General features: G+C 53.3%; 7 protein-coding genes across 7 annotated transcripts; 2 read left to right on the top strand and 5 right to left on the bottom strand.

The window, feature by feature from the left end:
• Positions 1-1,126: 1,126 nt before the first annotated feature.
• Positions 1,127-2,263, top strand: BJX67DRAFT_232716 (uncharacterized protein). The gene has a single exon (XM_071025955.1). It carries the CDS (start codon positions 1,556-1,558, stop codon positions 2,165-2,167), a length of 612 nt encoding a protein of 203 aa, XP_070882894.1. The 5' UTR covers positions 1,127-1,555; the 3' UTR covers positions 2,168-2,263.
• Positions 2,264-3,404: 1,141 nt separating this feature from the next.
• BJX67DRAFT_362478 (uncharacterized protein) lies at positions 3,405-4,872 on the bottom strand. The gene has a single exon (XM_071030002.1). It carries the CDS (start codon positions 4,315-4,317, stop codon positions 3,865-3,867), a length of 453 nt encoding a protein of 150 aa, XP_070882893.1. The 5' UTR covers positions 4,318-4,872; the 3' UTR covers positions 3,405-3,864.
• Positions 4,873-7,135: 2,263 nt separating this feature from the next.
• flbD (putative MYB family conidiophore development protein FlbD) lies at positions 7,136-8,074 on the top strand (the record flags this gene model as incomplete). Its single annotated transcript, XM_071033637.1, has 1 exon — positions 7,136-8,074. The coding sequence occupies one exon, from the start codon at positions 7,136-7,138 to the stop codon at positions 8,072-8,074; it is 939 nt and encodes a 312-aa protein (XP_070882892.1).
• Positions 8,075-10,098: 2,024 nt separating this feature from the next.
• On the bottom strand, positions 10,099-11,126 carry BJX67DRAFT_232651 (uncharacterized protein). Its single transcript, XM_071025954.1, has one exon. The coding sequence runs from the start codon at positions 10,894-10,896 to the stop codon at positions 10,279-10,281; it is 618 nt and encodes a 205-aa protein (XP_070882891.1). The 5' UTR covers positions 10,897-11,126; the 3' UTR covers positions 10,099-10,278.
• Positions 11,127-13,275: 2,149 nt separating this feature from the next.
• BJX67DRAFT_362471 (NCBP3 domain-containing protein) lies at positions 13,276-15,462 on the bottom strand. Its single transcript, XM_071030001.1, has 2 exons — positions 15,208-15,462; positions 13,276-15,150 (listed from the first exon to the last, which is right to left on the bottom strand). The coding sequence occupies exons 1-2, from the start codon at positions 15,277-15,279 to the stop codon at positions 13,807-13,809; spliced, it is 1,416 nt and encodes a 471-aa protein (XP_070882890.1). The 5' UTR covers positions 15,280-15,462; the 3' UTR covers positions 13,276-13,806.
• A 295-nt stretch (positions 15,463-15,757) lies between these two features.
• On the bottom strand, positions 15,758-21,274 carry BJX67DRAFT_232612 (UDP-N-acetylglucosaminyltransferase). Its single transcript, XM_071025953.1, has 4 exons — positions 19,636-21,274; positions 19,254-19,562; positions 16,591-19,204; positions 15,758-16,535 (listed from the first exon to the last, which is right to left on the bottom strand). The coding sequence occupies exons 1-4, from the start codon at positions 21,018-21,020 to the stop codon at positions 15,906-15,908; spliced, it is 4,938 nt and encodes a 1,645-aa protein (XP_070882889.1). The 5' UTR covers positions 21,021-21,274; the 3' UTR covers positions 15,758-15,905.
• Positions 21,275-24,419: 3,145 nt separating this feature from the next.
• BJX67DRAFT_232509 (60S ribosomal protein uL11) lies at positions 24,420-25,620 on the bottom strand. Its single transcript, XM_071025952.1, has 5 exons — positions 25,535-25,620; positions 25,442-25,475; positions 25,260-25,380; positions 24,861-25,185; positions 24,420-24,802 (listed from the first exon to the last, which is right to left on the bottom strand). Exons 1-5 carry the CDS (start codon positions 25,536-25,538, stop codon positions 24,789-24,791), a joined length of 498 nt encoding a protein of 165 aa, XP_070882888.1. The 5' UTR covers positions 25,539-25,620; the 3' UTR covers positions 24,420-24,788.
• Between the last annotated feature and the right edge of the window lie 199 nt (positions 25,621-25,819).

The raw sequence follows: 25,819 nt of genomic DNA, 5'->3' as shown, positions 1-25,819 counted from the left end.
ATGTAGAACTGGGTCCAAGCTTTGGAATCCGCAGGATTGGATGACGCTGGATCATTCTGCAATATCAAGACCCAGAGGAATGGCGTGGGAGACTCGAATGTCCTCGCACGTTATGCATATGATATGGTTGATGGCTACCAGCACTGGTCATTCTGCAGATGATCGGCATGATCAACACAATACAACCTGGACCGCCCGGGATCAATGGGGTGGGCTTGTGTGAGGGGAGGTGAAAAGGTGGCGGGGTGTCTGTCCATGGCATTTCTCGATGAAAAGGCAGTTGACAAATACAACATAGAGCTGGCGCTCCGCTACCGGCTTGGTTAACTTCTGTTTCACGCGCTGGTGTCGACTATCATGCCGCTCACCCAGCCATGTAGCTCCGCGGTCCACCGCGTAGAGTACCACTCGTATGCTCTGAAGACTACAGGTGGGATGCGGCCCCGAGATGCATATCAGGGATCACATCGACGACGAGCACGGCTTCACCGGAACCCAGGCCGGACGATCCCCGCAGATTCTCTCGGACCCCTTCAGTCAGGGAGGACCATACAGCACGAAATGCGATCGAACTCCGGAGCTTAGGTCGAGTTTCCCAAAACTTCATCATATCGCTCACTCGTCCTTGGTTCGGGACCAGGGTGAGGCCAGTCCAGGATGAACCTGACCCACAGGGTTCTTGGAACAAGGTATCCATGGATATGATAACCTTATTGAGACTCGACTGTCAGACACTGTGAGGTCCCTCAAGGCTGAACGGAGCCATTGAAGATCCCCTGGGGCTGGGTTTTGGCGTTTAAACCAGGGAATTAGCCCTGGTGTTGACTGAGGTTCAATGGAAGCTGATAGCGTGGCGTGTTGGCCATTGGGTTTTTGTCATCCTCTTGGTCTGTTTGGGTGACTCAATGCCTTCGATAATGTATGTGTGGGTTGGCATGGTCGTCTAACGAGGTCGTATACATTCCATCATGGGTGAACGGCTGCCGTTTCCACGAACCAAGTCGATGGATCCTCATCCCCGTGACACCATTGTTCGAGCTGTCAACCAAGACCCAACGAGGCTGATTTGCCAGAGAAAGTCGGGGCAAGAAGAAGGTTGAGGTTGACGGGTGCCTGGGATTCTCAAGTCATCCCCTTTCGCACTTGAGAGAGAAAACGCAAAAAGGTTTTTTGTTCAACAGTGACCATCCAAATCCGTGGCACCGGCGCCTTGGAGCAGAATCTGAATCCACCATATCGCAGAGAAAGGAAGTTGGCAACCTACTATTGGGCTGATTTGTCAAGTTCCCTTCCCCCGCGAGCTGGTTTGCCAACCTCAACGCTGCAGAAAGAGTTCTGGGGTGTTGGTTCACATTCCTGGGGACAACCTGGGGTGCTGTTGATATTTGCAAAAGGTAGCACGAGCATCGGGAATCGTTCTTGGAGATGTTGATCAGAGGGATGGTACGGTAATATTTCTGGCGAAAGAAACGACAAATACGCCATCCCAGAACTTCAAATACCAACCTTGGAACCTTGAGTCTCTCGGAGTACAGACTAAGCCTAATCAGGCAAAATGAGAGCCTCTTCGCCAAGCAGATCGGGAACCACGCTGGAGAGGCAGGCGGCAGATGGTCCCCGAGTGTGGAAACCTGAAGCCCGATCAAAAAGTCATCCAATCAAACTCTGCGCTCCGGGCCGGAGGTTTCTCGACGTCATGCTCGAAGGGTTTGGTCCAGAGATCTTATGGATCCAGCCAACGACCGTTTTTTTCTGCACCGTAGGCACGACGAAACTGGTGGAGTTCAATCCTGACTGTCTTCATGGCTGTTTATGTTGTGCTGTGTTGGAAAGTCGCTTTTCTTATTCGACAGTTGAACCATCGCACCTGAGGAGAATGCATGGCGGAAAACGATGGTCTGAATACGAGAAGGATCTCTTGCTGGAGGGGAAGAAGCCTGAAACTGCGACGATTGACGGGAATCGTGATTTTCGGCGAGTCGTATTATGTAATCCTTCGAAGTTGACAGGTGCTTGGGCCGCCTGGGTTCGCAGGCCCGACAGTCAGGAAACAGGAAGCAGCAGACGCGAGAGCGCCGTTCGCTCCACCTTTCGCCGCCCTTGGTCCAGACGGCTGCTGCAGGGGTTCCTGGTCTTCGCCTCCTGGAGTTGTACGGCGCTTTGTTGAGAATATGTCTTCCCAGGGCCGAAGACTCTGAGATGATGGATGAGAAAAACAGGGAACAATTCGATCTTCACGAGAAAAGCAAATAAAATTTCCGGAGATCAATGCTTTGCGGCACAGCCGATACTCCCCTTTCAGGGACCAGAACGGTGGTGGGATGAGGAAAGTTGATCTTGGTGGTGCACAGTCCGCGCTCAAGGAGGGTCTGATCTCAAATCCTTCCCGTGTCGCTGATTGGACAGGCGCCTGTGACCTTTACAAAGATGTCGTCCTGCAACATCCCTGCCCTGTTTTCGGATTAACTCCACTGGCGCTTCGCGATGAATCAATAGTCGCCTTGACTCCGGCTCTTGCGATCCAATCATCGCCGTGGACAGTCGCTCAAGTTCTCGGCTGTCCTGGTGTTTTGTCTGGCGGGAAAGGAATGAGACAGCGCTTTGGTGAGTTGCGATGTCAACAGAGTCGACGACCTGTTCTAAAGAATCATCTCTATCGGTGAATCCCGTATATTTCCGTTTGCCCATCGTGCTCGTACCACGAGGTTGGATCGTGAGGTCCCGACGCATGGAAGGGTCGCGCAAAATAGAAGAAAATTACATCTGTCACCGTCGCCATCGCCTTGTGCGAGAATCAATCCAAGTCATTTCCCCGTTTTGGAAGTGGAAACTTGAGCTGTCGACTTTCGCCCGCGAGTCAAGGAGCCAAGGCCAAGCAATGGGATTCCAGAAAAGGAGAGCTTTGAGGACGGAAGAGGCTGCCTGACGTTACCTGCATTGGATCCCAGAGGGGGTCCTTCTGCCAAATGTGGTGCTTCGCCAGATCCTCATCCTGCAAACTGTCCTGGGAAGCTGTTCTGGGCTGGCCTCATTCGCGAGCCCGATCATCTCCGGGGAAGCTCAGCCAGGTTTGATAAACGCGAAGCAGGAGATCCCAATAGTGGAGGATGGGAAGAACACCAAAATGGAGACCTCCCGAGTCAAGAAAAATAATCAAAGATTTCATCACGAATCTCCCGTCGCTTCAGATGGAGAGCAGTGCGATCCATATCAAATTCCAAACCCTTTCTCTGATTTGGTTGACTTTACCAAGGAGGGCTTAGTCGCAGGATTCCAGAATGACAAATTCCTTAAATTGGCAGCCAATGAGCGCTCTGGATCGGGAGGACCGTTGCTCGCCATGAGTCCCCCAGGCCAAGGATTGTGCTTTCCCGCTAATTTAGCGCCTTGAAAAAAAAAAAAAAAAAAGGAAAACAAGGAAAAACGAGGAAGAATAAAAATGACATTGATCTGATCGCTCCAGGGCAGTTCTGGCTCCCTTCCTGCTTCCCCCTTTTGACCTGGCGACGGGACCAACGGCGCCAAGCTCGTGGCGGTCCGTCAGGTCTTGCCGCACCGTCCTTCGCTGAAGGAAGAATGCCGCGTAATTGGATAGGAGAATCGCTGAGTGTCAGGTCCCGGAAGAGGACAGTTTGACAGGAGGGTAAAATGTCCCTCGGATCCACACTGGAGAGTCTCGGCTCTGATCAGCGCCTGTTCAGTGCTGTCGCTGGGGGAATTTGTCTGCAGCGGAAGATTTCTTCACGACTGCAACTCTGAAACGGCATGTAATATTTCATCTTCGGGAGTCATGGTGATAAACTTCCGTCGATAGTTCCAATAGTTAGGGGAGCAAAAAGAAAGAAAGGTTGAGGACCATGACTATCAAGTGGTCGTCAATGAACGGGGGACGAGGTCGCTGATGGAGCCCTCCAGCGTATCCCGGGTCAGACTATCCGATCGACACAGTCGGATCAAACGGTCACAGCCGACAAAGTGGTGGCTGGAGGAAGACGGGCGATGGCGAAATGAGGAGGAATTTTGTGAATTGGAGTCCATCTCGTTCGTGACGTGAGTGCCACACTCGCCCTTTGTCCCTCCATGGCAGCGGGAGGATTCAAGCTCGAGGCGCTCAGGTTCTAAAAGAGGAAGAAGAAGTAACAAGCTGGGGAGGTGCCCGATATCCCCGAGTCGCCGCCGCTGTGCAAGAGGTAACCCTGGACGATCCGAGGCGGCTACCTGAGATCGTTCTCGTGTTGTGGTGTGTGGTCGTGTGAGGGAGACATGGATTCCACAGTCACAATCAATAGTGTGAAGTGCAAACGAGAGTGATGGCATGATCGCATGTCCGCCACATCGATGAGGAAAGAGTAGAGAATGTCCAGGAATCTCTCGAAGGTGGCCGAAAGTGAGAGGGGATCAGCCACCATGAGATCTGTCAGATATCCGCCATGCGCTCCAAGCAAGTTGGATCTGGAGCCAGATTTCTGGGTGGTCCCTGCAGAATCAACGCGAGTTTTCCCACGAAAATGGGATTCTCAGCTGAAGAATATCCGGTTTCGGATACTAATGTTCTTGCGCATTGCCTGCCACGTCGTCCCCTGCGATGTGCCGGTTCTTGGGGGTAACACGACGCTTCATCCTCGAGACGGAGGAATGCCCTTCAGAGTAGGATGCCGATGTCAAGTGACATCAACCAGTGATCGAAGCACCAGCTCGCATCTCTGATGCAGGGCCACTTCAGGCGAACGGTGCTGTCTGCCGATTCGCATGATTCTTGAGGAGGACAGGCGTCATGGAGGATGAACGGGCGATTCGTGCAAGGTAATTGGACGGTACCTGACAAGATCGCAGCGCCGAAGCCACCAACAACCGTCAAGCAAAGCATCGGGGGAGGGTGATCTTGGACCTTCTGGGTAAAACGTCAGAATTCAAAAGATTCCAAATCATGAACGGCGCTAGTGCTGGTCGCCGCCAATCGCGATCTTCGCTCGAAATGTTCCTTCCGATCAATGGGCGCCCATGCACAGCTGGCAGCTCAGAACGAGTCAACTGAGGAGAATCAGGAGAAGGACAAGGGCTTGCGCTGGAGCAGACATGGCTGGCTGACCTGCTGATGGTCTCTGCGATTTTCTGCTAATTTTTAAGAAATTTCCTCTCTTAATTCCCATCTCACGCCAGGTTAATGCATGAAAGATCTGTCACTCTCCAATGGAAGACTCCACCTTCTTGTCTGGAATAGCCCTTGGGCCTGCGATGGCACTGTTATCCCTCCTGCTGGGACGAGAACCGCGGTCAGATCTGGCGGAAACTTCCTGCTTCGTCGAATCTTCAACGAACAGTGACCCTCCGCGAGTCAATGCTCAAAACTGAGATGATTTGATTCCGACTCTCCTTTCTGGCACAAGGGGAGGATTTCTCATTCCGAGACTGTGTAATTCTCATTCATTGCCCAACTCGGATGACCCTGGTCGAGCCACCTTTCGTCCTTGACCACCTTCCCCATTGGGTTGTCCCAGACTGTTTCTGCCGCTCCCAGTTTTCTGTCAGGGCCTCAACTTTGGAAAGCATTGGCCAATCCTTCCCTGAGGCTGCGCCGGCTCGCCGAGGATCGCTCCATGGCGGGTGGAGAATGAACCCCCCAAGACGACCCGACAGAGAAAGCCGTTTGGGCCTGAATTGGTGGTGTCTTCGGAGCTGTTCGCTGTTCGACATCTGGCTCATTTCTATCTGGCCCAATGACACAGCGAATGGCCTCACACCTTCTCTGTTGCTCGGTACTGCAGCCTTCGACAATTGCTTTCTTCCTTGGTTTCCCCTGAATATGGTTCCACTGATTCCTCTTGCCTCCCGTTGATCAATCACCCAAGTTGATGGGATCTCTCCGGCTGGATGCGACGTCTCGGCTGCGCCGGGAGCGGTTGAGCCGAAGTGCGCTTGTGTGTACTGTCAGAATGGGTGAAGCTTGCGAAGAGAGACATTCTGGCGCAAGAGAGCTGCACAACTTCGCTTCACCTTTGGACGAAAATGGGAACTCGAAAGCCTGCTCAGGCGAGGATTCCGACGCAACACTGGCCCGCGATCGAGTGGCAGATCTCCCCACGATCTGTAAATGCCTCGAACGATCAGACTGTGGAAGTATCTTTTCTTTTTCTTCACGAATGAGCTTTGTTGACGAATTCTGATGATGCTTTGAGGCCTGGAATCGCCACCCAGAGCACTATTTTCTTGGATGGATCGAAGGATTGGCTTTTTGTCAGCGATGGGTCCGATCTCCCCAAAGAGATACCATGGAACGCTTGTCTGGCTGGGGCTCTTGGACCGTCCAAATTTCCACTCCAGAGCCAGAGATCGGTGATGTCGATGGGGAGTGCGAGATGGTGTTCTTCAGTCATGATTTCATGGTGCTATTGCATGTCCGGCGAGCCCTCCTTGGCCCTGTCGCAGGGGCCCAAAAGGCGTTGTGCCCCTCGGGAGTAGGCCCAGATCCGTTACATACCGATTCAATACCACGCCGTCAATCATTACGAGTCTCATCAAAATAAAAAAGAAAATCCAAAAATATTCAAATCAAAAATCGACAATTGGAAATTAAAATCCATCACTGCAACTTCGATCGAGGTTTATTATTGTCTCCTTTGCCTGCTCTTTCCCTTCTTTATTCCTCCGAACAACTGTCAGCTCCAGGATCTTGGATCAGATCTTCTCTCATAGCGTGCTCGAAGTGTGGAGCTGGATCCATTGCTCTCCGACTTGTCTCCCTTCGTCTGTGGCCCTTTTCCTCTGCACGCCTATACTTGCCGACTGCGTATAAACTCCATCCTCCCCCTCCCTCTCGTATATCTACCCCCCAACCAACCTTCCCTCCAGACGGCTTTCTCCTCTTCACATCACCACCCTCACTCCACCAATTCGATTTGAATCCTTCCCCGTGTTGAGCTCAATCCGTCTGAAACCCCGTTTGGCGAAGCCAGCGCTTTGGTTTTGCGATTCCTCGCGGCACCCTCACAGTAAGCATGCTTCTCATCCTTGTGCCTTGCCTCTTGACCCCACTATGCGACCCAGACTTCTGCGCTGTTTTCACCGTCTAACTCGGTCTACAGACAAACCAAAGATCAAGCCCAGTTCCGTCATTTGCTCGAAAATATTAGCTGTGATGGCTCCAACTCACCGTCGTGGACCGTGGGTTCCCGAAGAGGACCAGTTGCTACTTCAGCTGGTCCGCGAGCAAGGCCCCAACAACTGGGTCCGCATCTCTCAGCACATGCACTACCGCTCTCCCAAGCAATGTCGGGAGCGGTTCCACCAAAACCTCAAACCGTCGTTGAACCGTGAGCCCATTTCCGCCGAGGAGGGCTTGATGATTGAGCGGATGGTGACTGAAATGGGCAAGTGTTGGGCGGAGATCGCGCGGCGACTTGGGAACCGCAGCGACAACGCTGTCAAGAACTGGTGGAACGGCAGCATGAACCGCAAGCGGAGAGGCCTGCACAGCGCCAGCTCATCTCACTCCCGAACATCGAACGGCCGGATAGAGCCGCCATATTCCCGCGCCTCGCTCGCCAGCAGTCCCATCCTCCGCTCTCGATATTCCTCGATCTCCCACGATAGGCCTCTTAGTTCTTGGGCAACTTCACCCGCTTCCTCTCGTAGAGAATCTTGCTCTACGGCCTCGACAGACTATCCCCGACATCTCACCCCCATCTACACACTTCCTGCTCTTAACCGACCTGTGGAAGCGCCCTTGACATCTCCTGCATTTTCAGAAATCTCTAACGCACCGTCTCTCGAACCACCATCAATGGTCTCTGACCACAACTCAGTCTCGTCTGCGTCTCCGCGGACGATACCCTCTCCCCAGCTTCTCCCTCTCCCGGTGGATTCTCGCTTCCAGTACGGAGAGCTGCGCGGGCCGCAGGCATCGGATGACCTGTACCACCCCGGCTTTCCGGGACCGAAATCCCTGGGGATAATTTCAGAGCCTACCAAGCCTAGATGGGTTCCGGATCAGCCGTACTGGCTTACCTCTGAGGAGGTTCGACCAGCGGAACCGCGGCGGGATTCGCGAATGGGCCTTGACAATCTTCTTAATTGATCATGAGCCTAAGTATCCGCACGGAACGATCGCATGATTCTCCTCTGTTCTACCACCATACCTTCATGGCTATGTAATATTTTTCGTCTGATGTTCTGGCAGTGTCCACTGTATATTTATATCTACGTCTGACCACTTGTCACTCTTTGCTTGGAGATTTCTTATGTACGCTTTTCTCTTATCTTCTTTGGGTTGATCCTCGCACTTTTACTGGATGGGAAAAGCATGATTCGATTTCGCGGCGCTTGTGTTCTGATGGACTCTTGGGGATAGAGAAGCGAGCAGGAGCGATGACGATACTCTACTTGATGTTGGGTTGCATGACTGTTTGGGATGGATTTCATAATACCCCATGGTTGCTGTGTATTCAAGATATCTAATACCTTTGTTACTCGTACTATCTAATGGTATCAAGTTTTGGACGGAGAAATTGCATGACCACATTGATCATTCTGCATCTTCCAACCACTTGAACTCGAGTCTCAGAGTAGCGCCGTCTTTAGTGCAGATACGAGGAGGTCAAGTCTCGGTGGCTGAATGTTATCGACACCCGCAGAAGCAAGAAAAAGCAAGCATAAGGGAAAGCAAGTCTCGTCGCGGCTCACGAGGAACAGCGCAATGGGGTGTGCAGTGGGCATCGTGCAGCGCAGTGCCCTGCGGGCTCGGTGTGGTGGCCAAATCCCAAGCACATATTACAATGAAGGGCCTCAGGCGTGCTACCTGAGGCAGACGGACGGACAGGCGGAATTCATGCGCCCATGACCACGATGCACCAGGCGACGAGAGAGACTCTCGATCCGAGGGGTTGTGAAATGGGGGTGATCGATAGGTCGATTTGCAACCGAGCCAACGAACGGCCTTGGGCTGCAACGAACTCCAATCCGAGTCGTAGTTCATGCAGGAAGAGGATGATGCATTTGCGTCGGACGCTGGGACTCCGAGGGTTCGTTCCCTCTGGGCTGGACAGAGACAGAGGAGAGTGGAGGCGAAGGATTACTTGCTCCCATGTTTGTAGTGCCCGTTTGCCTCTGGCTCTTGTTCCTTGAACAGTCGAAAGGTGGCTGCTGGCTGCTGTCAGGTGCCTTGACGATCAGGAATTGGTCAACGCATCGCAAACAGGAAAAAGAAACGAGAGAGAACAGACGGGATATGCCAGCCATTTGGGGTCCGCGACGCTCGATGACCGTTCGATGGCGGCCTCGCCCTTCCGGGAGGGGATCCTTCGATCCCTCATCGTGCCTGACTCGCCACAGCACTTCGCAGTTTGGGCTGAGAGATGCAACATGATGTCTCTCCGCCGACAGTTCGTGGTTCCAGTCTCACCGGCGCCAATCGATGGGCCGTTGTGGCGCTGCGCCCCGGCCCTTTCTCCCAGCGTCTGGTGCCCAGTCGGTTCTTCTCTCATCCTTGATTTCTGACCTTTTGGCTCTCTGGGAATCCCTGTCGTCTTCCGCTGGAGTGTGGAGGAGGAGAGGGGAGTGGAGTTGGACCTCGAGTGAGCACGGGCCCCGACTTGGGGGGGGGGGGGGGGGTTCATGGCCACCGAGCAGTGTCTTTCTTTGTCCTGGGGACAAAGAAACCGATGAGAAGAACAATCACCCTGGCGATTGGATTCGTCTGTCGCTGAGGGACCCATGGGTTCTCAGGAAGAGGTTCCAGATCAAGGCGTGGGGTCCGATCGTCCAACGTTGTGCCGTGATCCTGTTCTCCTTGATCATGACCTCAATGATGGATGCATAAGGAAACTGCTCGCTGTCTTCAGGATGGTCTCCTTGTCGACATTGATTGTCCGTTTCGCCACTCCCACCCCGGCCTCTCGCCAGACAGTCCCAGTTTCAGCCTGAGTCTTGAAATCCGCAGCTTCTTCGTTCGGTGGCAGTCCACCACGATGCAAAACCTGGTCGCTTCAGTTCATCTCCCAGCGCCGATCTTCTTCTTTTTGTCTCTGGCGTTTCCGATCTGATTTGAAATACTGCACGTTAGCGTCTTCAGTTCGATGTCCGAGTCTGTCAACATCATCGCCGGGTCAGAATGAGCGAATTTGACACGGAATCTTCATTTCGCAAGCCAGAGAAGCCCTGCTGGAATGGGCAGCTTCCGGTGGATCCGAGGATGCAACATTCCCAAAATTTGAAGTATCACAGATATTGATTATTCCAGACGCGGCCCAGAGATTTGAGGTTCGAGGGCCATCAGCCGCCATTTCAGACACTTCTGTTCCAGATTGATTGGCCGCTGCCCACAGAAGCCTCGACAAAGAACAAAGAATCCCCCCCCCCCGGATGACGGCCAATCCCATGACGAGCGTTGAAGCCGTTTCGATCTTGAAAAATGGAAACGGAATTTCTGTTCTCTGAGTGGATTAACGCCGTGGACGATTCCCTTTCGGGGAAACGCACTTGACCACCTGGGCAAGGCTCTCCTGGGAAGCTTGGGTGAGCAAATGGCGACGCCTTCCAATCATACGAGGCTGTGCTCTTACTGTGGTCCTTGCGGCCCAGAACCAAGGTCAGCAGTGGGGTGTGCCATGTCTCGGGCGTGAAACGGTCGCAGGGGAGGACCCGGAATTCTATTTTTTTCGTCATCAAGTGTCTTGTGTCTGCGAGCTTGCGAGAGCTCCTGTCAGAGACTTTCGGGGTTCCCCCTCTGGATTTAGAATCCTCTCGCTGTGTTGGTCCTGAGCTCAATTCTGTGAGAAGTTTGAATGCCCAAGATGAGTCTCCACCTGTCAACACGAGAGATGTGATCGATGAGCCGAGCCATCTTCGAAGATGATCGATGGGGTCAGTTTTCTCAAGGACAGAATGGCTTTCAGTCCTCATGGGCACAGTCAGCGTCCAGACGACAAGCTGACCCGGCTCTCTGGACACTCCCGTCGGATCGGCTGAACTTCAGTTTTCACACAACAGCCCGCTCTCTCTGCGTCTCGAGCCCCTCACCCCAGACTCAAACAGCTCTGCCCATCGGCCGCATTGCACTCCGTTTCAGGAACTGACAAGGTGGACCTTGCAGTGCATCCTCCACTCATTGCACCCCTGGAGAAATCCTCCACAGATCGCAAAGCTTTGACAGTCTTTTATTGGACGACGGAGGATCTCGGTCGATGATCTGCTAGCCTGATTTAGGAATAGTGTACCCGCCTGCTGGTCCACCCATGATCGGCGACGAGTTGAACGAAATTTTGAATTCCCGCCCCGTGTATTTTTATTCCACCTGATACCGATATGATACGTCCAGCAACACGACGTTGCAAGTCAGCCTCATCGTCTTGGGAGATGAGAAACTACAACCTCATGCATTGGCGGGGGTTTGGCGAGGGGAAACGCTTGGCCAAAGGAGGCGAGAGCATCATATCATCGAATTGCAGTTGGTGGTACGGACCTGGAGCACAGGGTCGCTTCCACCCTGGCTTTCTCGAGGTTGGACAAACTTTGCGAAAACATGAAGGGCATCGAGTTGCTAGACGCTCGCTCATCTTTCCATTCTCGATCTTGGATTTGTCCCCGAGGGCCATGAGGTACATGTCGCAATATTGACCAGCCAACAAACGACGAAGCGAACTCGTTGCCATGATCGGAACGCATTCAACAGAAGAAATCAACCGAGCTTTCGAAGGCTTTGGGATATCAAGCCTTCTCCCGACTTTCCCACGTGCGATGCAAACCGTCGCAATGGCACACAGCATCTTATGTTTGCCTACGGGACCCCAGAGAAGAGCATGTATAACATGCATACGGAGCGTATCGTGTTCGGCCTCCTGAAGGAGGCGAGAATTTGGTGACGAGATGAATCCGTCAGACAATCACTGACTGGGTGGTGTATTTTCTTTTTCTTCCCCTCTTTCGGCGGATGTGACTTGCGTCCTTCGCGATCGCATCGGAGAGCTCTCTTTGGGTGGAGGGCCTCGCAGTTCAGCAGTGCCTTGATGGCACTCGTAGGTTGCTGTGGATGTTGATGCTGCGATGCAAGAACTCGGTTCAACGCCATGGTCTCCAGCTTCCATGGAAATCAAACCTTTCCTTGTTCTTGTTGAACTTCACTCCTCCACCAGCTCTTGTCCTGGCCAAGACTCGCGAGGGCTAAGTCAAGACGTCCGCCAGACCTCTGTATCTCCCATGAAATGCATGTCTTTCCATCGATTCACTCCGCCATCCTCCATGCCTTACGGCTGTTGATTCACCTCCCAGCAAATCACTTCATGCCTCATCCCCCCTTTCTCACAGCCGCCACTCACTGATGCAGCAGAACAAAGAGCCCGCAGCCCTTCGCTCTGAGCTTTGAACTCTGGCAGCAGGAACGCTGGTCCCGGAAGTATGTTTGCTTTTCCTGTCGCTCGGGGCTCTTCGCTCTCAGAGTCTCCTGGCCAGTAGCTCCCATGTCATCGGTGTTGGGGGCAGGGTTTTGATCCTCATCTGCGAACAACTGTTATCCTTGGGTACTTCGGTGTCAAGGAGAGCCGACACGCCCGTCGCCCGGACAGGGATTCTCCCGGTAAGCGTCGAGCTTTGCTGGATGTGTGCGCCGTGGAGCAGGAAGACGAAGGCTACGCTCTTTCCGATTCTAGCAAACAAACGGGTTCCAGCGATCAGACCGTTAGATTTGGATGCGCCCCCCTGCATTCGCGGCGAATCCTATGTTGGCCACCTCCCTCGCCTGCTGAGACCGCATCAGCTGCTTGCCCCCAGCAATCCGCATTGGAACGGGAGGAGAGACAGAAGCAGCTCCTGGGGTTGGCTATCGGAGGCGCTCGACTGACGCTTCATCACCTCTTGTCCACCAAATTCAAACTCCCTGTGGAAATTGAGAACCGAGAAGTCCACCGTATCCCTGCCTTGTCCTACCCGACCTCCAGCAATATCACTCATCCATATCCACGCCATTGGTGCCGCGACAGGGATTGTAGATTGCTCGTTGTGAGCTGTCGGCCCAGACGGAGTTCAGGAGATGCTGACGTTGATGGAACGACAAACACCCACCGTTAAGGTGAGGGAGATGATCCAATTCTTTCCTGATTTGCCCAATTTTCGTGATTCAAACAGTCAGTCCTCGGATGCAGTGGGCGGCTTGACTCTTGAGCTGTTCGTTTCCGTCACCAGTGTATGTCCGCGGTACCACCACCTCTGCATAGAACTATACCACCTTCCGCGACAGTAAAATTCCACGGCACGTACAGCGCTATTCTCTTCACTGGCAGCTTCTTTGGGGGGGGGGAAGGCGCAGACGTCATCCATCGTCACATCATCCACGGTGTATGCAGGGAACGAACGACCGGCCATCTTAGCACGACCAGGAGTGGGCAGATAGACCCCGGGACGTTGACACTCGTAGTCGTGTCCGCGTTCCAAATTCGTCTTTCTGACCTTGCCATGTCGTTTGCTGGCAGGAGCAGGTGGCAACAGGCCTGGTTTGGAGGTTTGGTAGTGTTCCTACGGGTGAGATAACGCGGTGTCCATCGAGATACTATTGTTCGCAGTTGAGGGGTTCTAAAAAGATGGGAAGAGAACGGAGGAGAAGGAGGCTATATGGATCCTACGAACTAGGCAAGTGAATAAGGAGAAGGGGAGAGTTATATGCATCTCCACTATATCAGCATTAAGTACTTAGGACCAGATATTGGTATCAGATGGAGCAGTCTCTGCAGTTATTGTTCCCAATGCCAGCATAACCCATGAAACATGACCCGTGAATGAGGAATGAAGCAAAGCCCTATAGAGACGCAAGGGAAGAGCAAATCATGTGAACATATCCTCTGCCCTCCTGCGCGGCCCTCCGCGTCCCTCAAGTTTATCAGTAAACAGCTCCTTGCCAGCGTTGGAATTGAACTTGGACGGGAACAGCTCGCGAACAGACGCTCCTCCGCGTCCCTTGATCGAGATCCCGTTCTCCGCTGCGCCGCGGATTGCGAACCCCTGATCTTGACCTGCTGCGCCCCGGATGTTGACTCCATCGGACTCCGAGTCCGGGAACAGCTCGAGGTCGCGGTTGCGTCGCGGTTTGGTGTCGTGCGCACCGTCTACCAATGGGATGGAGATTCGGCGTGCGAACAAGTCCGCTGTTTCGTCTGCTGCGTCAATAGCGTCCGATCGACGGTGGTTGCTGACTTTGCTGGGGAACAGCTCTTTCTTGAGATAGGTGTCTGCGGTCTTGTTGGGGAAGAGTTCGCGCGAGTTCGCGTCTCCGTCGGAAGAGAACAGCTCGCGGCCTTCATTGCGCCGAGCCGGCGGAGGCGAACGTTCACGGAACCGTCTTCGTGATTCCTGCCGTTCGTCGATGTATCCCCCCTCCAGCATCAAAGTATCGCGGCCGGGAGACGCACTGCGGTTGCGCAGCCGTCCCGATTTCGCACCCTCATCAGAGAACAAATCCAGATTGCGGTCACGGCGCGCACTCCCTCTCTTCCTCCGACCACGGTCCCAATCGCGGTCCCCCTCTGAATGATCGCCACTCGTCGCCCCCGTGTCATCATACATATTAGCAGTGATGCCCTCCTCGTAATCACGGTCCCGGCGCCGGCGCAGTTCCCGCCCATCGAACCTCCTCCGACGATAATCACCGTCGCTTTCGGCCCCGCCTCCGCGTGGTCTCTCCGTCGCCAGCTCCCTCCGCAACCGTTCCCGCGGGTCATGCTCGGGATGCATCAAATAGAATCGACTCGCTTCATACGCACGAGGTTTTTTCTTATCCGATTTCACGGCCGACCGCACCTGCAGTACCGAATCTGGGTGTGAAGCAAGCACCTTCGCCGCCCGTAGTCGGAGTGCGGGAATCTCCCCCGACACGGCCGGCGGAATCGCCGTATCGCCATTCCCCTGTAACTCGCCATCATGTGTCAGAGCAGACAACGCCTGTAGTCCGATCTCCGGTGAAGAGTACACGATGTTCGCGGAGGTATCATCGATCCATTCGATGCGGGCGGGCTGCTCCTGAGGGAAGTGTGACGATGCAAATTCCTTGATATTGTCTGTCGTCAATTCGTCGACGCCGCGGATATGCACTTTGTCGTACTGCGTTTCGGCCGTCTGAGGGTCAACGACTGACCCGTCTGCTGTGGTAGTGAGAGTGTGGAGGGTTTGCTCCTAGGGTTAGGTTAGACTGCGTAATTGCGGCTACTTCTTCGAATCTTGTAGGCTTACTGTTTCAATGGCTTCAGCTTCGGGTAACGGACCGAGGTCCAAGTCCATGTCGATGTCCATGGAGGTGTCCATGGTGTGTGAGGGGGTGCGTGGAGGAGGTGGTTGAGATGGGAGTGTTTGGTGATGGTGGCGACGTGCGGGGAGAGGAGGAATGCGGTGAAATCCGAGGTATGAGAAGATACGTGAGAGGAGAGGTGAATGGCCGGTCGGGATGAAGAGTAGGGAAGAATGAGTTCAGCAAGAATAATGAGCAGCGCGAGGCAAGAAGATGAGGAGAAGCTCGGGCGATGAGCGACGTCTGAGATTTGCCCACACCGCCTTGAGCTCCGCGCTGAGGATGCGAAGCTGAGTCTGAGAGAGTCTGAGGCAACACTGATGGCCCGTGGTTGAGTATCTAGTCATCCCTAACGCCTATCCTATCCATGTTCAACATTTCCCATATCCCAATCGTCGTGTCTGTCGTCCCAAAGAGAAGCCAACCTGCCAACCAGCAAGGATCCCATCGCTTGGTGCCCACTCCCAGACACATCCAACGCCAGTATGCAAATACAATCCCTACGGCGAGGGCAATATGTGACGCAGTTCCGCAAATCAAACAATATACGAGGCCTTGTAGATAGCACAAATGAACAACGACAACAACAAAGAGAATCCCAAATCAAATCAACGCTCATGGGGTATATTTCAAGATGCGCGCATCATAACCATATATCTCCTTCTTCGCCATTCACCCAGTGATTCCAAACTCGCTCGTAGGCGTCTTCCAAATCACGAACCCAGCGGGTCGTGTCAAACAGCGAGCATCTCCATCGCTCTTCAAACAGCATTCTGCGGAGCTCGAATAATCTGCCTGTCGCTCGGCCCTCTCCTCCTGGCTCGTAGCGGAGACTCCGGCACAGGTGAGCCGCTTTGTTTTCATAATCCTCGTCAGAGATGGCAATCAGTTCATCCCGGGCCTGTCGCCCATTTTCAGTCTTTGGTAGCGCACTGCTGAGGATGCTGCTCGCCATACGAGAGCACATCTTGTATCTATAGCGCGGGAGGGTCAAGAGTGGAGTCCCACTCCACAAAACGTCCGTCGCCGTCGTGTGGGCGTTGCACTCCGGTGTATCGAGGAAGAGGTCCAGGATTTTCGCCCGCGCGATATGCGCATTCTTGGGGGCAACGTCGGTGAAGATAATCCGGGACGCCGTTTCCTCTCCGGCCCAAGCGACAGCAGTCTCCCTCAGGTTTTGTTCCCCAAGCTCCGGAAAACGGAGAAGCCAAAGGACCGCATTGGGGATTCTTGCGAGGATCCGCAGCCAGGTACGGAAGGTCGTGGGCTCAATCTAGGGCTTATTAGTCTTCTGGCCGTTAGGGGTTATGCGGTTTGGAAGGGCATACCTTATAAAGTTGATTGAAGTTTCCAAGAATAATGGCATCATCGTTGAGGCTGGGGAACAATTCTTTCCTCATTCGCCAACGTCTCCCCTGCTCATGTTCCCAGGCGATATACGGCTCTTTTGCATCCGGTGCACTTTGACGGTGGTCGCAACAGAAAAATGTATCTCGAGTGAAGACGATCTTCTCTGCATACACCCAATTTTCGACATCCTCGCCATGCTCTTCCTCGAAAATTCGGTCTTCAATCCGCGTAGTACGGTTTCCGGGAGAGAGCGTCTCCGGAGGAATGGATAACCTGTCGGCAAGAATGTAGTCGCACCACTCCGCGCCGAGCGTGCCTGCGAACCCCATAAAGGACATGTGGATAGGGGCTGGTCTCGCAGCGAAAACCTCATTTCGGGCACCACGAGTGTAGCCGTTAAGATTGATGAGGATGTGAATGCCGTCTTCGACAATCTGCCTCACAAGTCGTTCAACGGGCCATCCGCTGGCATCATAGAACACGGGAGCCTCTTTCTCTATCTGTGACCGATGGATCGACTTGTCGCTTGCCGTGGTGGCATAACAGTATGCCTTTACTTTAGACGGACTGTGTAGTCCAAATACCGACTGCATTAGGTGAGCAAGGGGATGGTTGTTGAAATCGGACGACACATATCCGACTTTGAGGTATGGATTCGGAGGCGGCGGGGGAGGATAAACGGTCGGTGGGAGCCATGGAGACCGCAGAGTCGAGCATGAAATGCGGAGCCCATTACGCTGGGAGATCTGTCGGATCTGCTTCGCGGAAAGAGGGCAGGTGAACGTATGAAAGGGTAGAACGGTGGGCGCATTCGGCGTAGAAAGCCCAGGAGGGAGCTGTGGCCGTCGGTACTTGGATGGAGGAAAATCCCTACCATAGATGTACCGATCCTGGTACCATTGCCAAGTAATCGACCTGATCACACGTTCCACGAGTTTGACAACGCGCGAGCCTTCCCACTTCTGTCCTGCCCAAGACTGCAACATTGCAAGCAGGGTTCCAGCCGCAGATCGATGGCGGCCGTCCATTGCAGGAATCAGCTGTGCGCATAACTGCTCTATTGTAGTCAGTGTTAGGAGGCCGCGGCCCCAAGATTCCCCTTCCTTGAGCTGCCGATCGACGATGTCAACGACGCGATTGATCCAACCAGTGCTCGTGCTGGTGCCATTCGAGTCACGAAGCATACCTTGGTCGTCCACATGCCAGCGATCCCGGAAGCCGAATGCGTTAGCGATCCCTCCACGGCCCATCCAGTTGCACACAGAGTTAAGAGCATTAGCAAGCCCGCAGACTGCCTCTGCAAAATCTGGATTCACTTTCACGGCACGCTTGTAAAACGAGATGGCGTCGTTGACTCGGCCTGCATCTTTGACCGCATTTGCTAGGTTTGCCAGTGCGATATCGAAGTCTCCATCGCACTGGACAGCGTGTTCGTACATCCGAATAGCCGCTTGTAACTGGCCGATATCCTTTAGCAGGCTACCAAGGTTAGTGTAGAGGTGCGCGTGCCGAGAGTCGAGATGTAAGCCGTATTTATAATAAGCTAAGGCAAGAGACACCCCTGTGCCAGGAATGACGCCGGGTATTTCGGGGTGCTGCATCTCAGCACTGGAACAAGTAAGGCCTTTGCCAGGTGCATTGTTGTGGATTCCAGCAAGCAAGATGCCAACATTGTTAGCCGTAGACGGGCTCGGTTGAAGGGAGAGAGACAGATAGTAAAGAGCGAGGATGTCCCGCACACAAGGCGCAGACCGAGGCCCACCGTTAGGAGAGGTGTTTGACATGCCGTCCTGGTAAATCTTCGCTAGCGAGAGTAATGAATTGCTTGTTGTAGATAATGCTGCTTTTCTTGCTAGTCCTTCGGGGACATATTTGATACCCGGGGGCGTCCCACAAGGCGCAAAGACCAACTTTGATGTCTGAATGGCTTTCTCCGGGTACAGTAAAATTGTTTCCTGCGGATCGTAACGATCGGACGCTGGGAATTCACCGCGTGAATCCCGCGAAAACGCAGCAAATATTTGCTTTATTAGGCTTTGAATTCCGTGGCGTCTTCGTCCTGCACTTATTAGAATCGCATCTTCAAATGCTGTCGCAGCCGCCACATAGTCGCCCAACGCATAGAGCATATTTCCTTTGGCGTGAACCAGTGCTAGCATCCGGCCGTTATCACAGCCCGGGACATTATAGCCACTAGATCCGTACCCAGCAGCAGCACTCTCCCCCGACTGACGACTAACAAAACCCGACGGGCCAAAGTCATCATCGTAGTCGAAGGCAGCCCTATCATACGATCCCAAGTCGGATGCACCGGAAACACGACTTTCCGCGTCGCTTTCTGTTTCGCTCGCATGTTCATCGGCTTTGAAGCAATCGCCATTCTTAGATAAACGTAGAGAGTTTTGCACGAAGTCGATAATATTAACCGCTTCCTTCCCGCGCTGGCTACTGCATAAAAGTCCGATGAGGTGCTCAACGGCCTCAAAATAGCTCGGCCGCAGTTTGACGGCACGAAGCCAGTGTTGTAATGCCTCCTCGCGTCGATCCAAGGCCAAAAGGGTGGCCGCCAGGTTGGAGATCGCTTCCACATGTCTAAGAAACAGTTAGAATCTTAGTGAAAACAGTATATCCATGTACTCACGTTGCATCTCGAGCAATAATCCTCGAGTACCATCTCATCGCCTTGTTATAGTCTCCCAGACCATAAGCTAAACAACCCCCAAGTAGCATTCCATCGATCCATTCCCACCCGCTTTCCATACAAAGGTGTGATAGTAACTCTAGTGAGGATGCTGCATTCACCAAGGTTGCATCCTCGTTCATCGGGGTATTAGAATAAGCTGTGCCAGAAAAAGAGTTCAAACGGCCCGTATGCCGTAGCCTTTCAACTAAATGGTTGCTGTGCGGAATCTGCTGAAACTGTGAGATAGAATGGCGCTCATAGCGGTTGCTGTGTAAGTTAGCAATCAGAGTATGTTCCTTCTACAAGAATTCCACCACAGTATTTAGCTGGGGAGTCATACTGGTTTGACGGGTAGCTGTCGTGGCGAGGTACTTCCGGTGCATTCGTCTTAGAAAAATCCAACCCTGGTTGGCGCGGTGGCTTAGGGTATATGCTCGGCTTTAGGAGACGGTTTTGGCTGTCGGGAGTCGCGTTAGAGGCGGTATCCCGGCGTGCTCGGTGGATAGACGCGAGGAGATCCACATAGACGCCGTGAGCCCATGACAGCACCTTTTCCTTAAATTCAGCGTTGGTTGCCCGGGATCCTCTAGTTGATCCGATATTCTGAATTCCGCCGCTACCAGCTGAACCTGACCATGATGACAGTTGATCCGGACGCGACGAGAAGCCAGACCCGGAGGCGGCACTCCGGGTATGGAACGGCAAGACATGTTGATTGCTTGAGGAATCGAGATTCTTCAGATCCGAATGACGAGGGGGAAAGTTTGCTTTCACGGAACCCTCATGGTTGAATGTCCCCAACTGATTCTGGCACCAGTCACCAACTTCGGGGTGACTCGACAACGTCGGACCCATATTATAAGGCTGATGTTTCCCGTCGAAGAGTTGAGAGCTAGGATGGCCGATCGCGTTCGGAAAAGAGCCCCGAGAGTCTAAACGAGGTTCACGGAATGCAGCTGGGCGATATGGAATGTAGGCACCGTCCGGCCAATATGGGCCATACGGCCCAGTGCCCGCCGAAGCTGTGGGGCCAACGCACGGTTGTAATGTTGCCGGTAACACGGTGGGCACGTAAGCTCCATTGTGCCAGTAGAATCGCTGTTGGGACGCTTGCATCGGTAACGAGTCATTGAGCACCGAGTCCATTCCGGACGGAGGATTCAGCGAGCGGACCCAACTAATCCCGTTGAACCCTTGCGCCATCTCTTCCGGGGCGACATTGCCTCGACTCGGGTCGGTCTTATGCATCGGCGGAAAGTTTAGTGGCTGCGAGGAAGACGGTTGATCCAGGGTGGCTTGTTGCCAAGGGTCAGTCAGGAACCCTGCCTGGGGGGAAACTAGCTGCCCTTGTTCCAACTGGGATACTAAAATATGCTTAGTTGCTGGGGGTTGGATTGTCATATCCCCTGGTGTACCATCGTAGCCGGCCGCGAGCGTCCCATTTGGTGTCTTCCTCCTTAGGGCATGCTCCCCAACATTATTCAGCGTCACTGCCGCCGTGTGCGTGGGATCGTGGACGTCGGGGCGCTGGATGGGGTGCGGATATTGTAGTCGAGTGCGGGAAGCTAATTGGAACGAATTGCTGTCGTGGAGGTCGTAAGGAGGGCGCGGCGTAGCGAATGACGGATCCAAGCCATAGGGCCCATTGAGCGATTCGGCCCCGTGGTATCGATTAAGGTGATGATGCGGTTGGACTGGCGGAAATGGCGCCACGGAGGGCAACATGTTGACCTCGCCCGGGGCGCCTTCCCTGTTCCTTTAATCCTACCGCAGTATCCGTGGAGAGTTGATGTCGAACACAAGTCGGGAAAGGGGGGGATAAGGATAGAGAGAACAGGCGGGAGAAAGAATGACAGAGGGAGAGGAGAGACGAGAATAAAAAGTCAACGCACGGGAGGGAGACGGAGCAGAGACCTTCAGATAGGATTCAAGCAACGACCCAAGCCAGAGAGAGCGGTCAAAAGGTCGAGACATCCAGTTTGGATTTATTGGCAACGAGCATCCTTCTTGAAACGTTTCTTACACCTCATCCTGAGCCAAGCCGACTCGCTTGATACTCAATAACACCCCCCACAGGTTGTCTCAGGGTTCGGCATGAACACGGGCGGTGGTGATGAGCTGCGGAAGTCGATAGTCGCTTCGATCCACCAAGCCGGAGGGGAGGGGACGGTCGTTCGAAGAGGAAGAAGTGGTGGAGGAGAGGAGCGTGAAAAGTAGGTAGGTATGCTCGGGGGTCAGCGCGAGATTCCAGAGGTCGAGAAGAAGACACGCAGGCGATCCGCCAAGCGAAGAGAAGCGGCGATGCAAGGGAGTGGGAAGGGATTCAAGAGAGCCACAGGGCGAGTTGGGAGAGTGACGCAGGTGCCCGCAAGACACGATCGGCGACGAGACAGGAGACGCTTGGCAGCAATGCTGATAGTTGATGCTGAATGCTGCGCCGAAGTGCTGGACGGAGGAAGTTCGACGAGAGACAAGAGGGGCGGAGGGACAGAAGCTGCAAAGGAAAAGGGAAGAGAGAATGCGAAGAAAAAATAATAAGAGGGCATAATAATTGGACCTCAAGAATACGAAGAAAAAAGACCAGGACCAGATGCCAACCAAATCAAACAAAAAGGATGAAGATCGGAGGATGCAAAGTGGACTGACGCTGAAAGAGTGGAGGAAAAGGCTCGACAAGGCACCAGTTGCTGATCATCACAGCTTTGAGGATTTAATATTTTTAATTCAAAAAAAAAAAAAAAAAAAAAAAAAAAAAAAACATTTCTCTTTGTTTATTTGATTTTCCATTCTTTTTCTCTTCCCTTCGACTTGTCTTTGCAGCAGCACAGTTCGAGATGGGAAGCAATGAAACCGTGGGCATTTTATTCTACAATTCAACGACGACTTCAGCCAAGGCGATCCACGGCGAAGGCGGACGCAAGGAGCTCATTTGGGGCGGAGATGATTCCAACGGTCGGCGGAGAGGAGAGGAAAGGAGGGCAGCAACTCTAAAAAGTCTGATAAATTAAACCAAAAGGAATCAGACGCGATGTCTGGGGTACGCTGGCGGAGCCAAGGAATAAAGCAGAATTGATTGCCATGGGCGAACCAGGGAGTTGCGCGGCCAGGATTGGAACTTGGAACCTCCAACGCCCAAGACAACTCCTCATCAAAGAGACAATGACCCAGGTCGAGAAGTGGGAGATTCTGGTCAGAGCGGAGTCTCCCAGGCGACACCAAGCCAGACTTTGGAGTGTGGGAAGGCGCTTCTGCTGAGCTCACATTCTTGACTGGCGTTGAGGCGGATCCCGCTTGGACGCTTGGGGGGTGGGGCGGTGGCTTGTGGTGGGGGGACAAATGAGATGGATGGTGACCAGTGCTGAAGGGTGAGAGGCCAATCGCAAGCCACAACGGCCCAGTGTCAGCAGCTGAATGGATGCTCGATGAAAAGATGATGGCAGAAGATGGGCTGGATGGTGGATAAGGGGACCAGCAGGAGTGGAGCCAGCGAACAGGCTGGCCGCATTGTGGGAGGCTGAGGCGCCAGACTCAGCGAGGTGTCCGTCCTGTCATGTTGGGAGATTCACAGCCAGGGCTGTTGGAGCCTCGAGGACATCGTGCTCCGGACGTTCTCAGGCGACTGGAACGAAGACTTCGAGACAAGAAGCCATGCTTGCCCAAGCCGACGATCCAACGGCTGGAGGGTGACTGGGGCAGATCCAGGCGAACGTCAGTGGACCACGGGACCCGAGCCCCAGACCCTCAGTGGCGCCCGTCCTGATCAAGGCGATCTCGCGCTGTTCCGAGAGTTCGTCGCATGTCGCCTTCAATTCCAATGCACTGTGAGAGAAAGGAACCTGGAGGTCACTCTATCTTGAGCCAAGAGGCTGCAGCGTCGAGACAGACTTCCTCAGTCAGCGATTTCCTCGATTGACCCTCCTTGAACGTGCCATCGTTCTGCTGTCGTGCTTGTGTACATCTCACTGCAGGTTTCCAAGAAGAAATCATGGGTCAAATTCCTTTCAGAATATCTCCACGTCACGCAATTTAGAGCGGGGTGATCAAGGAGTTTCGAGTTCATCTTTCTCTCAATCTGGATGACCACCCACACGCTCCTGGTCTACGAACGGTTGAAATTGAGAATCCAACCAAATCTACTCCACGCACTCTGGCTCCAGCTGGGAGGACCGAGCCAGCCCGTCAAAACAGAGACCAACCCAACCAGCACGCCAGGTGAGTATCAGGTCCGCCTTTGGACGTCACAAGCGGTCTATCAATGAAGATCAGCAAACTTTGCTTGTTTCAAGGCTCTTTCCGCTCCTCTCTTCGGGTCTCGTGGAGTTTGAGAATCATGCGGCGGACCTGTCTCAGGGGCTGTCGATCCTGGACCAAGGAATCTGAGCAGCCTCTCACACATGTGTTTAGCTTTTCTTCAGCAGATGACTCATGCTAGTCCAGCTTTTGGACGAAAATGAAGAGGGGGAGATGGAACAGAACTGGAGACTTGCATCTCGGCGCGTCGTACCAGGAACCCGTCGGTGTTGATCATCGTGGTCTGTGGGGGAGAGAGTGTGAGATCTTCGCCCCCAGTCTGCTTGCGTCTCTCTTGCCCACTCGCAAGGAATGTTCTTTGAGATGATGAGGCATTATTCCTTCCGATCTTCCGTCGGCTGTCCAACTTGCTTCGGTCCTTTCTGTCAGCTCTTTCTACACCCGATGCAAGCCACAAGAGGCAAAGCGCACGAGATCCTGGCGTCATCCTGCTGGGTCTGACCATGCGTCATTGATTTGATGCAGGCCAATCCATGGATACCTTGCTGGGCGTGCAGCACACCCTGGTATTCCAAACGGCGCTAATGCAGAATGAATGCAGACCGTGGCGATCTAAGCCACGCTGTCGGTGAAATTTGGGATGACAAGGGTGGACACAAAGAAGGCGAGCTGGATACAGGAACAGAGGAAAAAAACGAAATCAAGATCGGAGGAAGGCGAAATTGGATGTTTCATTCTCTCCAAACCCTGATGACCTTCGATTACGGCACCTGCTGGACATACCAGACGGCGTGATTTACAAGCACTGTAGACCTTTCAAATGGACCACTGTATCCACGGGTCGAAGCGAAGCCTCTCCCAGTATACCGCGGTGAGTAGAGGGTCAGTTTGATCTTCTTTGCGCAAAATAAGCCTATACCACGAGAAAAGGTTCAATCCAGGCCCGAAGGCGGGAAGGAACGGTAAGAGCCAGAGTGTTGCAAAGGTCACAGGAGGGTTGACCGCTCCATGATCGGGCTTGAATGCGGCAAACAAAGCACACGAAGCTCGAAAACACCAAGAAAAGACTCGCAGCGTATCCAGCGAAACGATGAGAAAATTTTCGGTTGAATACCAGTGGGAATCCTAGAGCCATGAATCGTAAACCATTCTTTTTGATGCCGCCAAGGCAAATGATCTTATATCTTAATTACGAGCATCCCAATACACTTTGAAGAACGCCATAAGAATCATGATCATTATTTATTCGGAGGGGACTGTCTAGCAATTAGCAACTTGAATTTGCCGCGGGCGTTATACTATTTCAACACTCACCGTCAATTTCGCCAGCCTTGACATCGTCGCTGACATCCTTAGGGCTGCGGCCATCGACCTTGCAGCCGACGGAGAACGCAGTACCGAGGATCTCAAGGACAGTACCTTTAAGCTCCTTAGCCAGAGAACGAGAGCGCATCTGGCGGGCGATCTCGACGATCTCGTCGAATGGAATCGACTTGGTGTGCTTGATGTTCTTCTCCTTCTTGCGGTCACGAGGGGGCTCCTTGAGGGCCTTGATGACCAGCGAAGAGGCGGAGGGCACAACAGAGACCTGAGCCTGACGGTTCTGGATGGTGAGTTTGACGGTGACACGGAGACCCTTCTATTCGATTCAAAACACCCGCATTAGCAATCCATCAACATGCTCTCGGCCAATGACATCGGTTCAATTCGTACCCAGTCGCCAGTGTTCTTCGCGATATCTTCACCAATCTTCTTCGGAGACAGACCAAGGGGACCGATCTTGGGAGCCAGAGCAGACTGGGCACCGACCTCACCACCCGTGACACGGAGGTGGCTAGATAAGCCGTCAGTTTCAACCCAAGTCGAGGCTATCACAAACGACTTGGAGAACTTACATGATCTTCACCTCATTGGGATCAAACTTGGGAGCTGCCCAATGGGGAATCGTTAGTCGCCATGGTAATAATACCCAAGGAGACGATACTTACGCATGGCGAGTGCGAAGGTTGTCGATCTGCCTTGGTTTTGTTGTTGAAGTGGTGAGGAGGAGGAAGAGGAGAAAAAGTTCTCAAGCCGAACTTTGACATTTTGGATGGGAGCCAAGCTCGGCCTTAGCGAGACGCCCGATCGGGGAAAGCTTCTAGGGCTGAGCCCGAATCACGTGATGTATAGATATCCTGCTGCTGGAAACCACTTCTTCAAGGCGAAGAACACATCCATAGATTGAGCCACCATGTCCTGAGCGCATGCCGCACGCCAACCATGCGGCTGGA

The sequence above is a fragment of the Aspergillus lucknowensis genome (genome assembly GCF_044049455.1).
Source record: "Aspergillus lucknowensis strain CBS 449.75 chromosome Unknown BJX67scaffold_46, whole genome shotgun sequence".
Lineage (NCBI taxonomy): Eukaryota > Fungi > Ascomycota > Eurotiomycetes > Eurotiales > Aspergillaceae > Aspergillus > Aspergillus lucknowensis.
The sequence above is the reverse complement of the archived record's forward strand: the minus strand, read 5'-3'. Positions and strand labels throughout refer to the sequence as shown.